Raw genomic sequence first — 14,410 nt, 5'->3', positions numbered from 1 at the left:
ACTGGGAAGCGAGGGAGGTTCAGTGTTATCATCTATTGTCAATTTTATTAGTAGCAAGTCATCAGAATGGCCTCTTAAGAGACAGGATGCTTCAGAAATATCAAAGGACAACAGGAACATGGGAATCCATCAACCTTGTCTAGGACAAGGGGTAGCACTGTAGGGTAGCGGTTAATGTAACGCTATTATTTTATTTACTTAGACTGAGAATCAGCGTGGAATAGGCTCTTCTGACCCTTCAAGCCACACCGCCCATCAACCTCCCCCCCAATTTAACCCAAATTTAATCAATTTACAATGACCAATTAACCTACCAACCGGAACATCTTTGGGCTGGGGGTGGAAACTCGAACACCCGGAGAAAACCCATGCATTGTATGAGGAAGACATACAGGTTCCATACAGATGACGACGGAACTGAACTCTGACATCATAAGCTGTAATAGTGTTGCACTAACTGCTCTGCTACCACAGCGCCAGCGACCTGCGCTCAATTCCACTGCTGACTGTAAGGAGTTTGCACACTCTCCCCATGACTGCACGGGTTTCCTCCGAATGCTCTGGTTCCCTCTCACAATCCAAAGACGTGTGGGCTGTTAGGTTAATTGCCCACAGGGGTGTAATTGGGTGGCATGTGCTCATTAGGCCAGAAGGGCCTGTTACCCTGCTGTACCCCTAAACAAATAAAAATAAATAACAAAATCTTGGAAATATATCACTGTCCCTCACTGTCACAGGGTCCATATCCTGTCCCTGTGGGACTACCTCCACCCCAAGGGATGCACTGGCTCACTGTTTACCGGGGCAATAGATGGTGGTCCAGATCCATGAGGGGTGGGGACAGGGCGGAGTATACCGTCTCTTACACGCACATGGTTTGCCTTTACTCCTACCGTGTGCAGGGGTCACATACTGAAGGGCAAATTTTCAGAATGATTTTGCAAAGCAGAAATCCATACCCATGCAGTCACAAACACATGAACGAAGGGCTGGTTGCAGTTGAACAGTGACTGCTTTCAAAGGACAGGGTGTAAGCACAACCTCCCAATCACATTCTCTGCGCTGATTAAGGGAAAGAGCGTGCAGATAAAGCAAAAGAATTCACTGACCTGAAACACAAAGGAAACGACAGCAAAAGGGAGACAAAAGACGGAGGGTTAACATTTGGTTATGGCTCCCAGTGAAGCACAGTTAGCTGATGATTGTTAGCCACAGAGCTTTAACAGCACAGTTCATGTGAGGTCCAGGAGTGTGGCAAGAAAGAGACAGAGAGAGAGAAGGAGACGGAGACAGAGAGCGAAAGAGAGGGAGACAGAGAGATGGAGGTGGGAAATGGTAGAAATGGGGAATAAATAAGTGTTGGTGGTATTGGACATTGTGAGAAGTGTGAGTGAAATGATCCCATTGACAGAATGGAATTGTGGCAGTCATAAGATTTTACTCACTCTCAGAAGATATGTTACTGCCTAGGAAGGGTTCTCGTTCCATCATGTCCATTGAAATTTTAATTGCAGGAACTTTTTCTGAGTATGGGTAATCAGACTGTGAAGGAAATGTTTACAATGCTTAAAAACAGCACATCACAAACTGGAGCTCAAAGTTAATGAATGAAAATGACCATACCAACTGCTGAGGATGGGTGAGGGTTTGTGTGTGTGCTGGTAATGGGCACCAACTCTTAAACAAAAGATCTGAGTGGACTTTGTTATGGCATTAATTGCTTGTAGTAGATGTTGTTGTCTTTCAATGGTTGTTAGGGCTGTAACCTGAATACTCAACAATGCAGAGGATCATCAGTCAGCTGGTTAACTGACTGAAAACAAAGGGTTTACGTCAATGCCACTGCACTGGTAAAAGAGGGACTGCCCCCTGTAATTCCACTCTTTCACGGGTGTTTCTGCAGCATGAACAGAACGGGTCCAAAAGCTATGTTGTTCAGAGATGCCACTAGATCTGCAGGGTGTCTCACAGACACACACAAACTCACAGAAGCACACAAACACACACTTGTATACAAACACATATGGAAGCACACTCTCAAACACACATACACACACACTCCTTACACACTCACAGAAGCACACAAACACACACTTGTATACACTCATAGAAGCACACTCTCAAACACACAGACTCTTTACACACTCACAGAAGCTCTACACACAAGTGCAACACACATGTACACACTCACAGAAGCGTGCGCATGGACACACCCACAGCACATACAGACTATCATAGAAGTATGCTCTCATTCACCCTCCCACACGCTCATACACACACACACACGAGAAACACTCTTTCACATGCACACTCATTCTCTCCTACACATGCACAACACACACAAACACACTCACTCACAGATGCCTAAAGGACAAGTGGAGAAGTTTACAGATACTGGCAGGAAGAGGCATGACATAGAGGACATGGGCATGTGGCAGTGTGGCACCAGGGCAGTTGCATTGCATTGAGGGTTAGACAGATAATTCATGACATGTAGCAGCATCACAGTCCGTCTGGTCAAAGGACAAAGTTTTCCATGGGATATATTCACAAAGGAGCAGAAACGTGATTCAGTACTGAAAAACATTTCAGAAGGTATTTAAACAAGACAACAGCAATGCACAAAACACAAAAAAGCTACTCCCAGCCAATAAGAAATGTAAATAATGAACTCTGTTAAGTATTATCATAAACATTTTGATCGATGTAACAGGATTTGGGCTTGGCTTGCCTTGCTTGGACCCAACCAGGAGAAACACCATGCTAGTTAAGGCATCCATTGCTGGTTGCTTAACTTCACACTACATGATGTTTTGATATTGCAACCTTGATTATCAATGATAACAATCAGACCATTACTGAGAGGAAGGAGGTACAGAAGCCTGAAGACACATATAATTTCTTCCCCTCTGCCATATGATTTCTAAATGGATATTGAACCCATGAATACCACCTCACTATTATTTTAAAATTTGTTTTTGCACTACTTAACCAACTATTTAATATCTAGTACATATACTTACAGTAATTCAGTTTATTTCTATATTTATCATGTATTGCATTGTACTGTTGCCACAAAGTTAACAATTTTGGTGACATATGCCAGTGATAATAAACCTGATTCTGATTCAGCAATGGTCAACAGTCTTCAACACATCACATCAAGGTGGCGGTCTTGGCCTCAGGCTGGGAGAAAGCCAAGCCAGAAGAGAGAGAGACTGAGATTACCTGAGCCAGCATCAAGATCTCTTCCCAACAACACAGCCTCAGCAAGAGCCAGCAGAGCTCCTAACCTTGGACTGAAGTTTATTCTCACTTAAATAACCTTCTGGCCACTCATCAGAAATACCCAAGAGTGAATAATACTAAAGTCTTGTTGGTTGCAAGACAACTGGTAAATGAACTACTTGTTTTCCACATCCAAAGCATCCAATTAGGAAGTCAACTGATTGCTTGCTTTCTGACTGACGAGGGGAAAGCGGGTAACAGAAAGGACAAGCATGTCAATGACCAATGGCAAGACGGCAGTCAGCGACGATCCAATGAAATCTCCAGGAACAAACTGGCAAGCCTAACTGTCCAAATTGTGGAGAGTTAATTTTGACTGCAACACCATCCACACTAGAGGACATTTATTTAAGGTGAGGGTGGGTATTACAAAGGAGGTGTATGGTGCATTTTTTTTAAAAAACACATTTTGTGGTGGGTCTGTGGAATACTCTGCCAGATGTGGTGGTTGAGGCAGTTAACTGATACTTAAATAGGTACATGAATGCGTAGAGAGTGGAGGGATGTGGACATTGTGTTGGCAGCAGGGACAAGTTTAATTATGCATTTTATTACCATTTTAATAGTTAAACAAGTTTACTAGTTCGGCACAACATCAAGGATTGAAGTGCAAATCCCTCTGTTTACTATACTATGTTCACACTAACAAATGTCATGGTGCATATGAGGTTGTGCAGACTTTATGCTGGAAAACAACTGGGAACACTGGGAACTAGTTGACCGCTCCTCCTCTTCATTGTTAATTACAGCAAGACCCCAATACCCACACTGACCTACATCAAATGGAGTGACCATGATATTGACATGGATAGGTTTTTTAGGGAATTGCCACCATCTCACCAAGACCCATAAACATGAAGAGGTTCCTCTTCGAGTCATGGGAAACACAATTGCATTTAGCCTCAAGTCTTCCTGTCCCTTCTGGTCATAGACAAAGGTAGTGCTTAATAACCAGCAATTTCCATATCAATTATTCATAACACACTTGGTTGTGTTGAGTTCCAACTGGGCAAAGGGATGATCTCATCTTCGATGTGGGTTGGTTTCAGTTCCTGGACAGCAGATAGTTCACTGTGATAATGTGTTCATATCATGGGAGTGAAAGGTAATTTTGGAATAATTGATTGTGATGAGCCCTGGACAAAAGAGTCACTGAAATTTAGAGCACAGCAGTTCAGTGTTGACCTCAGAAAGACTAGGAACAGTGAGAGGAGAACTGAGCTCTTTCTCCCAAACCAGAGGGTCAATATAAACCCTCTCTCTTAAAAGATGTCTTCTTAAAATAAACTGCAATCAATATTACTGCAGTGATACAGCACCGATAACATCGCTCCCAGCCAGGGATCACCTCCCTGGGTCAGTTTCCATGTTTTAAAAGGCAAATTGTGATTGGATGAGTTGCCCGATAACAAAGCAGGTCACAGGGACCATCTGTGATGCAGAAGAGCTTCAATGGGGAGAAGCAGTGGGAGAATTGGTAACCAGATGACATAAATTGAAGCACCACACGAACCAACCATAGCAACATGTTGCGGGCAGCCTACAAAACTTCTAAATACACTTCTTTTGAAGTGCTCTCACTGCAGTCTGTAGCCTGTCATTTCCCTTTAAGTAACATACTTTTGAACTGTCTTGTAGCAAACTAGGAATTTCATGATCTTCTGATGGACTCGGCAGACAACTCTCAGGGGTGAGAGAGACAAAGGTACATCACCAGGGCTGAAAGAGAGGTAGGAAGGGGGACCCCCAAGCAGCTAAAATGAAGCAGCATCAAACGTACTTTACCCAGCATCTTGTTAGCAACCATACAGTCACTGGAGAATATGACTGTGGACCTAAGAACAAGATTAAAATAAGAAATTGCTGCCTTCTCTGTTTCATGGAGACATGGCTCATTCTGGACACACCGGATACTTTGGTAAGACCCGAGGGCTTCTTGATACACAGGATGGATTGGACTGCTGATTTAGAGAAGGAAAAACGTGGCGTCTGTATTTCATGTTAAACTCTTTGCGGTGCTCAGTCTTTGTTCCCCGACCTTGAGCATTTAATGATTAAGTGGCAACCATTCTACTTACCATGAGGTTCTCCTCATGATCCTGACCGCAGTTCACAAACTGCCAAAGGGCAAGGTTATACAGAATCTCGCTGTACTGAATGCTGCCATCAGCAAACAAGAAACAGCCTTACTCCCTGTCTTTCAAATCATTGTCAGGGACTTCAGTCAGGTTTGTTTGAAGCAATCTCTGCCCAATTATCATCAACATATCACCTGCAGCACCAGGGGTCCCAATACACTTGACCACTGTAACACTCTGCCTAGCGTTCCATGCTTAGACCACAGTTCAGGAACTCTGATCACTCAGCTATCCTCCTCTGACCTGCATACAGGTAGAGGCTAAAGAACAAGCCTCCAAAGATAAGGACAACAGAGAGGTGGTCACAAGAGGCAAAGGGGCAGCTACGAGACTGTTTCTAGTCAGTGGACTGGGCCATATTCAAGGACTCGTCAGAAGATCTGAACCAATACACCATGGTTTTCACAGACTTTATAAAAAACAGTTGTAGACGAGTATAACTCCATAATATCATTCAGAGTCTTCCCTAACCAGAAGCCCTGGAGGCACAACCTGCTGAGGGGCAGATCATTGGTATTCAGGTCTAGCGACCAAGTAAAATCAAACAGGTTCAGATAGGATCTCCGGAAAGCCAACTCATGAGCAAAGTGGCAAACCCAGATCAAACCTGAATCACTGAAGGATGCTCGACAGCTGTGGCAGGGCTTAAATGCTATCACCGCCTACAAAATGAAACCGAGCGACATAGGTGACCACAGGCCTTCGCTCCCAGATGAGCTCAATGCCTTTTACGCTCAGTTTCAAAAGTCAAAATGTGGCAGCACCTTTATGAACTCCCACAGTCTCCAATGAAGCTGTGATTTCAGTCTTTGAAGATGATGTGGGGCTCCCTTCATGAGGGTGAACCCATGGAAAGCGTCTGGACCAGACAGAGCACCTGGCTGAGTTCTAAAGACTTGTGTGTATCAACTTGCTGGAACATTCACCAGTATCTTTAACCTCTTGCTTCGACCGTCTGAGGTACCTACCTACTTCAGGTGGGCTTCAATTATACCAGAGCCTAAAAAGAACGTGGTAACATCTCCATCAGCACAGGTGCATCAGAGCACAGTGCTCAGCCTCTGCTTTACTGACTTTATACGTATCACTGTGCGGCTAAGCACAACTCGAACACCATTTTAACTTTGCCGCTGACACCACTGTCGCTGGCTGAATCAAAGGTGGTGATGAATCAGCATATAGGAGGGAGACTGAAAATCTGGCTGTGTGGTGTCACAACAGCCTCTCACTCAATGCCAGCAAGGCCAAGGAGCTGATTGACTTTAGGAGGAGGAAAGCAGAGGTGCATGAGACAATTCTTATCAGGGGATCAGAGTCGGAGACTGTTAGCAACTTTAAAATCTTCAGTGTCATCATTTCAGAGGGTCTGTCCTGGATCCAGCTCGAAAGTGGCATTAAGAAGAAAGCACGGCAGCAACTCTACTTTCTCAGAAGTTTACAAAGATTCAGCATGTCATCTAAAATTTTGACACACTTCCATAGATGTGAGGTGGAGAGCATGCTGACTGGTTGCATCATGGTCTGTATGGAAACACCAATGCCATTGAATGAAAAGGCATACAGAAAGTAGTGGATCTGGCCCAATCCATCACTGAGCACATCTATCGCAGGAAAGCAGCATCCATCTCTAAGGACACCCACCATCCAGATCACGCTCTCTTCTCGCTGATGAGGTGGTGGTACAGGAGCCTCAGGACTCACACCACCAAGTTCAGGAACAGTTATTACCCCTCAACCATCAAGCTCTTGAACCAGGTGGGATAACTTCACTCAACTTCATTCACCCCACCACTGAACTGTTCCAACAACCCAGGGACTCTCTTTCAAGGACTCCTCATTTCATGTTCTCGATATTTATTGCTTGTTTATTTATTATTATTATTATTTCTCTTTTTTTATATGTGCAGAATTTGTTGTTTTTTGCAAACTGATTGCTCTCTGTCCTGTTGGGGCAGTCTTTCATTGACTCTATTGCGTTTTTTTCTACTCTGCTGTGAATGCCCACAAGAAAATGAATCTCGTCATTGTATATGGCAACAGATATATACACTTTGATAATATAATTACTTTGAACTTAGAAAGAAATTCTTCAATAGCAGGTTTAGTGGGACCTTTCTTAAGGAAACTGGCAACAATTTAAAAAAAATATGCAGGCCTAATGGGAGAGCCTGTAACAGGTTTGACTGGCCGAAAGTCGTCTGTGCTGGAAAGAATTTGAAATTCATTTCTGATGGATTATTGCCTAAAGTGGGAACTATATTTTACCATTTATTAGTCACACGTTTCAGTTATGGTCGGATCTGCAGGATTAATTTAACAGCCAGTTACTAAATTACTTAGCCATTCCTCACATCTTCGTTATCACTGTCTGCACTCATCTTCTTCTTTTTCTTCTTGTCATCCTCTTTCTTTTTCTTATCCTTCTCTGGGATGACATCATCCAGGAAGCTAAGGTCATGTTGGGTGAAGATGTAGTCCATTGCTCTCCTTACGGCTACCAGCGCCAAGATCTGTAGGCACCAAGGAGAATCCATTATATTACTCCAAGGCTGCAGTGGTTAAATGAAACACAGCCAGCATATTCCAACCCAAATGTCACATTCTATCCACCAGGATCACCAGAACTGACACTCTATAAGCAGGAAGGCCAGGGATTTAGGCTTCATAACCATCCTCACCACGCTCCTGCTTGTGCTGATTTAGAGCAGCCTGGAATTTACCAATAGCAACCAGGAACATTACCACTCACCATAATTTTGGAGTAAATCAAATGTGACTTTACTGGAGAGGGATTTGGGGGCATTTGTATGTACTGATGTATGTTTTGGAAGGTTCACCAGGATGCTGCCTGGATTAGAAGGTATAAGCTACAGTATAAGGAGAGGTTGGAGAAACTTATGTTGGTTTCTCTGAAGTTGTGGAGGCTGAGTGGAATCCTAGTGTAACTATTGCTTCATTGCTACTGCCAACATAACCAGGGCCTAACTGTAGGCTGAGAACTTTGGAAAGACTTTTTTCCTTAAATGTAGATCAGTACAGGGATCCGTGGTGGGAGGGAGTGGGGAAGAGATATAGAGGTAGGGATAGAGCACCTGGGGGAAACCCAAGTGGTCACAAAGAGAACGTGCAAACTCCACACCAACAGCCCAACAGCACCCAAGGCTTGCAGTGAGCTCTGTAAAGAAGTGAGGCAACCTACCATGACTGGAAAGATGATGGCTGCCACAGTTGACTTCAAGATCCACAGCATGGTGAGACAGACTGCTTGAATGAAGGTGAAGAGGTGCACTCTGCGCAGGGGGACGTGACGCAGGTAGATGAAGTCTGGTTGGTGTTTCGCAGGCATCAGCAGCAACTTCAACCGGTCCATGAACTGAAACCATAAAGCGGAGCCTTCACCCTCAATCCACTGCTCCCTCAGCCTCAAGAACAAGTCCTCTCACTGGATCCTTACCCCCTGACACCTCAAAGCCCTTCACCAATTACGAGACACATCAGGGTTGTGATGGAGCACGATCCAGGACCCCTCAGTTGTCACTCAAAGCGTACAGGTTTAAGGTAAGAGGGGAAAGGTTTAAAATGGACCGGAGTAGCAAGTTTTTCCACACAGAAGATGGTGGGTGTATGGAACAAGCTGCCCAAGGAAGTACGAGCGATGGATATAATTGCAATGTTTAAAAGATAGCTGGACATGTGTTCAGATAAGGAAGACTTAGAGGATTATGGGGCAAATGCAGGCAAATTGGAATAGTTGAGTTAGGCAACTTGTTTGGCATAGATGAATTGGGCTGAGGAGCCTATTCCCTTACTGTATAATTCTACAATTTTATGGCTCAATTAATGGGGAGATATGGGGTGTCCAGGGAGGGGTAGCACCTCTGGCGAAGAGGCTTATTGTGTCTAATCTGGGGCCGCTCACTCATCTTTGGTCCCTACCGGACACTCAGCTCTCTTCTGAGGCTCCAAGTAGCTGTTTGCATGTGACAGCAGCCAAACCCCGGTACCCTGGCCTCATATCCCAGTGACTGTGCTAGCACACAAAGCCAGCTCTCATGGACTGGGCGGACGAGACCCAGCAGCTAGGAAGGCGGTTTCTGCAATGCTCCGTGGAGAGCGAAGGGCCTGATGAGGCACGGTCATCCGCTGCAACCAAGGAAGACCCCGGTTGTGACGACTACTCAAACCACTGGACCCAGACGTTGGGGGTTGAGAGAGTGGAACTGCCCCAGTACAGTGGCTTTTCCACTTTAGAAACTCTCATCGTCTGTTTTGAAGGAGAACCACCATTAATTGGCTCAAGGTGGCTGAAATCTCAGGGAGTTTCAGGGAGAATCTCTTTAGTGAACTGCAACACAGAAACAGACCCTTTGACCTATCTAGTCCATGCTGACTTGATCTTTTGCCTAGTCCCATCTACCTGTACCTGGACTATATCCCTCCCAACACCTCCTGTCCATGTACCTATACAAGCTTCTCTCAACTGTTACAATTGAACCCGCATCTATCAATTCCACCGGCAGCTCGCACCCTCTGAGTAAAGTTTCCTCTCAGATTCCCTGTAAATATTTCACCTTTCACTATAAACCTCTTGCTCTAGTCCCACCCAAAACGAGGGGAAGAAGCCTGTGTGCAGTCACCCTAGCGATACACATAATTTTGTACACCTCTTTGATTACAATCTCCCCAGAGGTATTCACTCCAACTGTAACAAAGGCCTAATAATCACAAGGGAGTTTGTCTGGAGTACTGTGAACTCGGAATAGTCGCTACTCACCTGTACACCATTCAGGGAAGCAACACCCATGTACAGAAATACTCCATACAGCACTGGCATCGGGATGAACTAGAAGCAAGAAAGAAGTCTTAGTAACAGAGTGGGGGTACAAACACTCCAGTACAGTCATGGGCACTGTTTGTCAGGTCAAGTAGAAGCTCAAGTATGGTGAGGTACAGGTACAATGAAAAACTTGCTCACAGCAGCATCATAAGTATTTAAGGACAGACAACACACAAAATATAAATTATACTCAAAATGATACCATAGAGTGACTGAGCAAAAGCAAGACCATCATACAGAGACACAAACTGAGACAATACGTGGTCCATAGTGTTCTGTTACTGAGCTAGAACTTGTGCAGGTCAGGTCAAGAGCCTGATGGATGCAGGAAAGTGGCTGTTCCTGAAAGTGGTGGTGTGGGATTCTGGGTTCTGTACCTCCTGCCTGAAGGTAACAGCAAGAAGAGGTCATGATCTGGATGGAGGGGACCCTTGATGCCGGATTCCACCTTCTTAAGACTTTTGGATGCTGTCATTGGTTTAAAACGGAGGCTCCAAATGCTCCCAGCTGCACACAAAAAGACTACACTAAGGGAGTCTTCTTGACGTTTGGGCTAATGTTTATCCTTGAACAATCAGTTTACACCTTTCCTTCATTATTACAGCCCCTAACACATCTCACTGGCTGTGCAGTGTTTCAGATGTCTGTAAGAAGCTGTGGTGTGCTTTCTAAATGCATGTTACTCTGATCTAACTCCACCTGCAAATGACTCCACTCTAGTGGGCTGGATCTCCAATAATGACAAGACAGACTAGTGGTAGGGGATCAGACAAGAGTCAGCAAAACCAAAGAGTTAGTCATTGGCTTCAGGAATCGGGGCAGAACACATGCCCCCCCAATGCATCAGTGATGCTGAGCTGGAGATGGTTGCCAGCTTCATGTTTCTATTACAACACTAATAGCCTATCCTGGTCCAACTATGGAGACACAATGGCCAGGAAAGCTCACCAGTGCTTCAACTTCCTCAGCAGTCTAAAGAAATCAGCACGCTCTTGTAGACCCTCAGATACGCCATAGAAAGCATTCTGTCTGGATGCATTGCAGCTTAGTACGGCATGTGCTCTGCCCAAGACCGCAGGAGATTCCACAAAGTGGTGCACACAGCGCAGTCCATCATGATAACCAGCCTCACTCACTTCCATTGACCCTGTCTGAACTTCTCCATACCTTAGAAAAGCAGCCAGCACAGTCAAAGTCTCTACCCATCCGAGACACACTCTCTTCTCCCACTTCCACTGGGGAGAAGATACAAAAGCTTGAAAGCACATACCATCAGGGTCAAGGACAGGTTTTATCCCACTGCTATAAAGTTCTGGAATGGACCTCTTAACCTCACAATCTACCTCGACATGCCCCTTGCACGTTATGGTCTGCTTGCACTGAAATTTCTCTTTAATTGTAACATTATAATCTAAATGTTGTTATTGCTTATCCTTTGTACCAAACTCATGTAACTTATGATGGCATTCAAAACAAAGCATTGACTGTATCTTCAGAATCCGGTTTATTATCACCGGCATGTGTTGTGAAATTTGTTAACTTAGCAGCAGTTCAATGCAATACATAATCTTGGTACACATGGCAATAATAAACCCATTTTAATAACCAATTCCTTTATCTATAGCCATCAGACAGAACAGTGTGAGTGAGTGTGTGTGTGTGTGTCTGTGTGTCTGTGTGTCTGTGTGTCTGTGTGTCTGTGTGTCTGTGTGTCTGTGTGTGTGTGCGCGCACACGCGCGCGTTTATTTGTTTGGTAGGGGAAGCAAGCTTCACCAGCAGTGCTGGACAGATGTTTGTGCATCAGCCCTCCTGATCTCCTTCCAGATGGCACAAGGTCCAAATCATAAATATCATTCTCATACCTCCAACCAGGGTCATCTTCACCTTCCCCACCCCATCAGAATACTCTCAGGGCTTAGGAAACGCATGAACATAGTTTCTCTCACAGTGGGCAGAGAATCCCACACCTCGTCGTTCACCTTAACTTACAGCAGGGGAAAGTGTTGATTTTGCATAGTGAAAATAAATCTTTTTAGTATTTTGAGGATGAGTAAGCCTCAACTAATAGCATGAATCCATTTGTACAATATGTCTTTGAAGCACTGGCACACAATTGTCACAAGGAGGCAGAAGTGTGCTGTAGCAGTGAAACAAAGCAGCAGCTCACAATTCCTGTGTGTGTGTGTGTGTGTGTGTGTGTGTGTGTGTGTGTGTGTGTGTGTGTGTGTGTGTGTGTGTGTGTGTGTGTGTGTGTGAGTGAGTGAGTGAGTGAGTGAGTGAGTGAGTGAGTGAGTGAGTGAGTGAGTGAGTGAGTGAGTGAGTGAGTGAGTGAGAGAGAGAGAGAGAGAGAGAGAGAGAGAGAGAGAGAGAGAGAGAGAGAGAGAGAGAGAGAGAGAGAGAGAGTATATGTGTGCGTGACATGTGCCTAGCTTGTGTTACCAATTTCCTGTTGCGATCATGAGACACACAGCGGGTTAAATGGTGTTCTCCTACCAGAGGGAAACTGAAACTTCGACAAAGAGACAAGAGAAACACAGTGGGTCAATGGTGTTGAACTGTGCAGTCAATTACAACACATAAAAACATTACTTCTTAAAAAAATTAATAAATGCTTAAATGAGGTACCTTTAGAATGGGAGCCAAGAAGACAGAGACACCAGTCAGAATGAAGACAAAAATGCCCGTTACTCGTTGCTCCCTGGACGTAAAGCAAAACAGCAGCAGCTCAACAAGGAAGTCAGCTTAAAACTCACAGAACTTTACAAAACAGGAATTGTGGTTGTATGGGTGACTGAGCATCCCCATCCTACAGCGCGTGACGGTGGAGTTTGGAGTGATGTACTAACACTGCTGACGAACTCAGGCATTTGGGTACAAAGGTTCTCTCAGATGGAGTGTTGCACTGCCAGAGGAACTGAGAGCCCACCTCCTCTCTCAGATAGTTGTGGAAGACCCTGGCACCAAGTCAACTCCGGAGCTGTCCCTGGTTTCCTCACCAACATCATGAACATAGACAGACTGCTAGTTATCTCACTGTCCTGGTTGTCACACACTCTTAGCCCTGGTTGGTTCAGTGTCCTGCTTATCTCACTGCCTTCCTTATCTTGCTGCTCTGGTTGTCTCATTGGCTTGGTTTGACGAGGCTTGACAAGGTTGGTCTTCATAAGTCAGGGTAATGAGTCCAGAAATTGGGAGATCATGCTGTGGTGATGTTATACTTGAATTCCTGTTTTCAGTTTTGGTCACACTGCTGCAGGAAAGAGATTATTAAACTGGGAAGATATCAAGGTTGTTGCTAGGCCTTGTGGGACTAAGTTATAGGGAGAGGTTGTACAAGCTAGATCTGTTTTTCTTGGAGTGTAAGAGACTGAGGGGTAATCCGTGTAGAATAAGCTACCAGGAAGTGGATGAGACAAGTACTATAACCAACCTTTAAAAGACAGTTGGACAGGTACATGGACTTGTAGGAGGTTATGGGCCAAATGCTGGCAAATGGTACTAAGTTGGATGGAGGATCTTGATGGCATGGACTAAATGGGCATACGATCTGTTTTCATGCTGTGTGACTGTCCATTGAGGCAATATTCCCCATATCCTCTCTGCATTTTAGAAAAAGGGATATGGGAATTGGAGAGTAAAGCGGGTTGAGACGGACGCTCAGAAGTTACCCTGCTGAATAGTGGCGTAGATTGCCTATGCACTGATCTCTATCCTTGATAAGCAGATTGTATCACACGTTTGTTGCATAAATCCCAGCTTCCCAGCCCAGCACCCGAGATGTCACCTACCTGACTCCCAAGAACTTGGGCAGTTCCCCAGGTGCTGAGGTTTCAGTCTCCATCTTCAAGCTGTCGATGTGGGCAATGGAGATGACAGTGGCTGCTACGTACCATGGCAACCCCATGAAGGAGCAGATAACCATGAGGATTGCCACCCAAAAGAGGTCGAGGTGATAGCCAGCCCCTTTCTGTAAAAACAGAGAACGCAGAATCCATGTCACAGTTGTGGCATTAAACACAGTTCATTGTTCCCTGGAAACATGTCACAGGTAGGCAGGGTGGTGAAAAAAGGCTTCTGACATACGGGCCCCCATTGATCAGGGCACTGGGTATAGAAGTTGGTCTGCTACTTTGCAGCTGTGCAAGG

General features: G+C 44.9%; 1 protein-coding gene across 6 annotated transcripts in view; it reads right to left on the bottom strand.

The window, feature by feature from the left end:
• The window catches only part of LOC140726256 (electrogenic sodium bicarbonate cotransporter 1-like), a 199,507-nt gene that overhangs the window by 15,346 nt on the left and 169,751 nt on the right, over positions 1 to 14,410 (bottom strand). For 4 of the 6 annotated variants that reach the window (XM_073042380.1, XM_073042382.1, XM_073042381.1 and 1 more), the window contains 5 exons: positions 14,053 to 14,231; positions 12,890 to 12,962; positions 10,201 to 10,269; positions 8,626 to 8,799; positions 7,778 to 7,936 (listed from right to left, as the gene is read on the bottom strand). In XM_073042380.1, coding sequence (XP_072898481.1) covers positions 7,778 to 7,936; positions 8,626 to 8,799; positions 10,201 to 10,269; positions 12,890 to 12,962; positions 14,053 to 14,231 — 654 coding nt within the window. Of the gene's footprint in view, positions 1 to 1,445; positions 1,543 to 7,777; positions 7,937 to 8,625; positions 8,800 to 10,200; positions 10,270 to 12,889; positions 12,963 to 14,052; positions 14,232 to 14,410 lie in introns of all 6 variants that reach the window. The other 2 variants (XM_073042383.1, XM_073042385.1) reach the window with 1 other exon arrangement.

This window comes from Hemitrygon akajei, chromosome 4, assembly GCF_048418815.1.
Source record: "Hemitrygon akajei chromosome 4, sHemAka1.3, whole genome shotgun sequence".
Taxonomy (NCBI): Eukaryota; Metazoa; Chordata; class Chondrichthyes; order Myliobatiformes; family Dasyatidae; genus Hemitrygon; species Hemitrygon akajei.
This window is presented reverse-complemented; position numbering and strand designations above follow the sequence as displayed.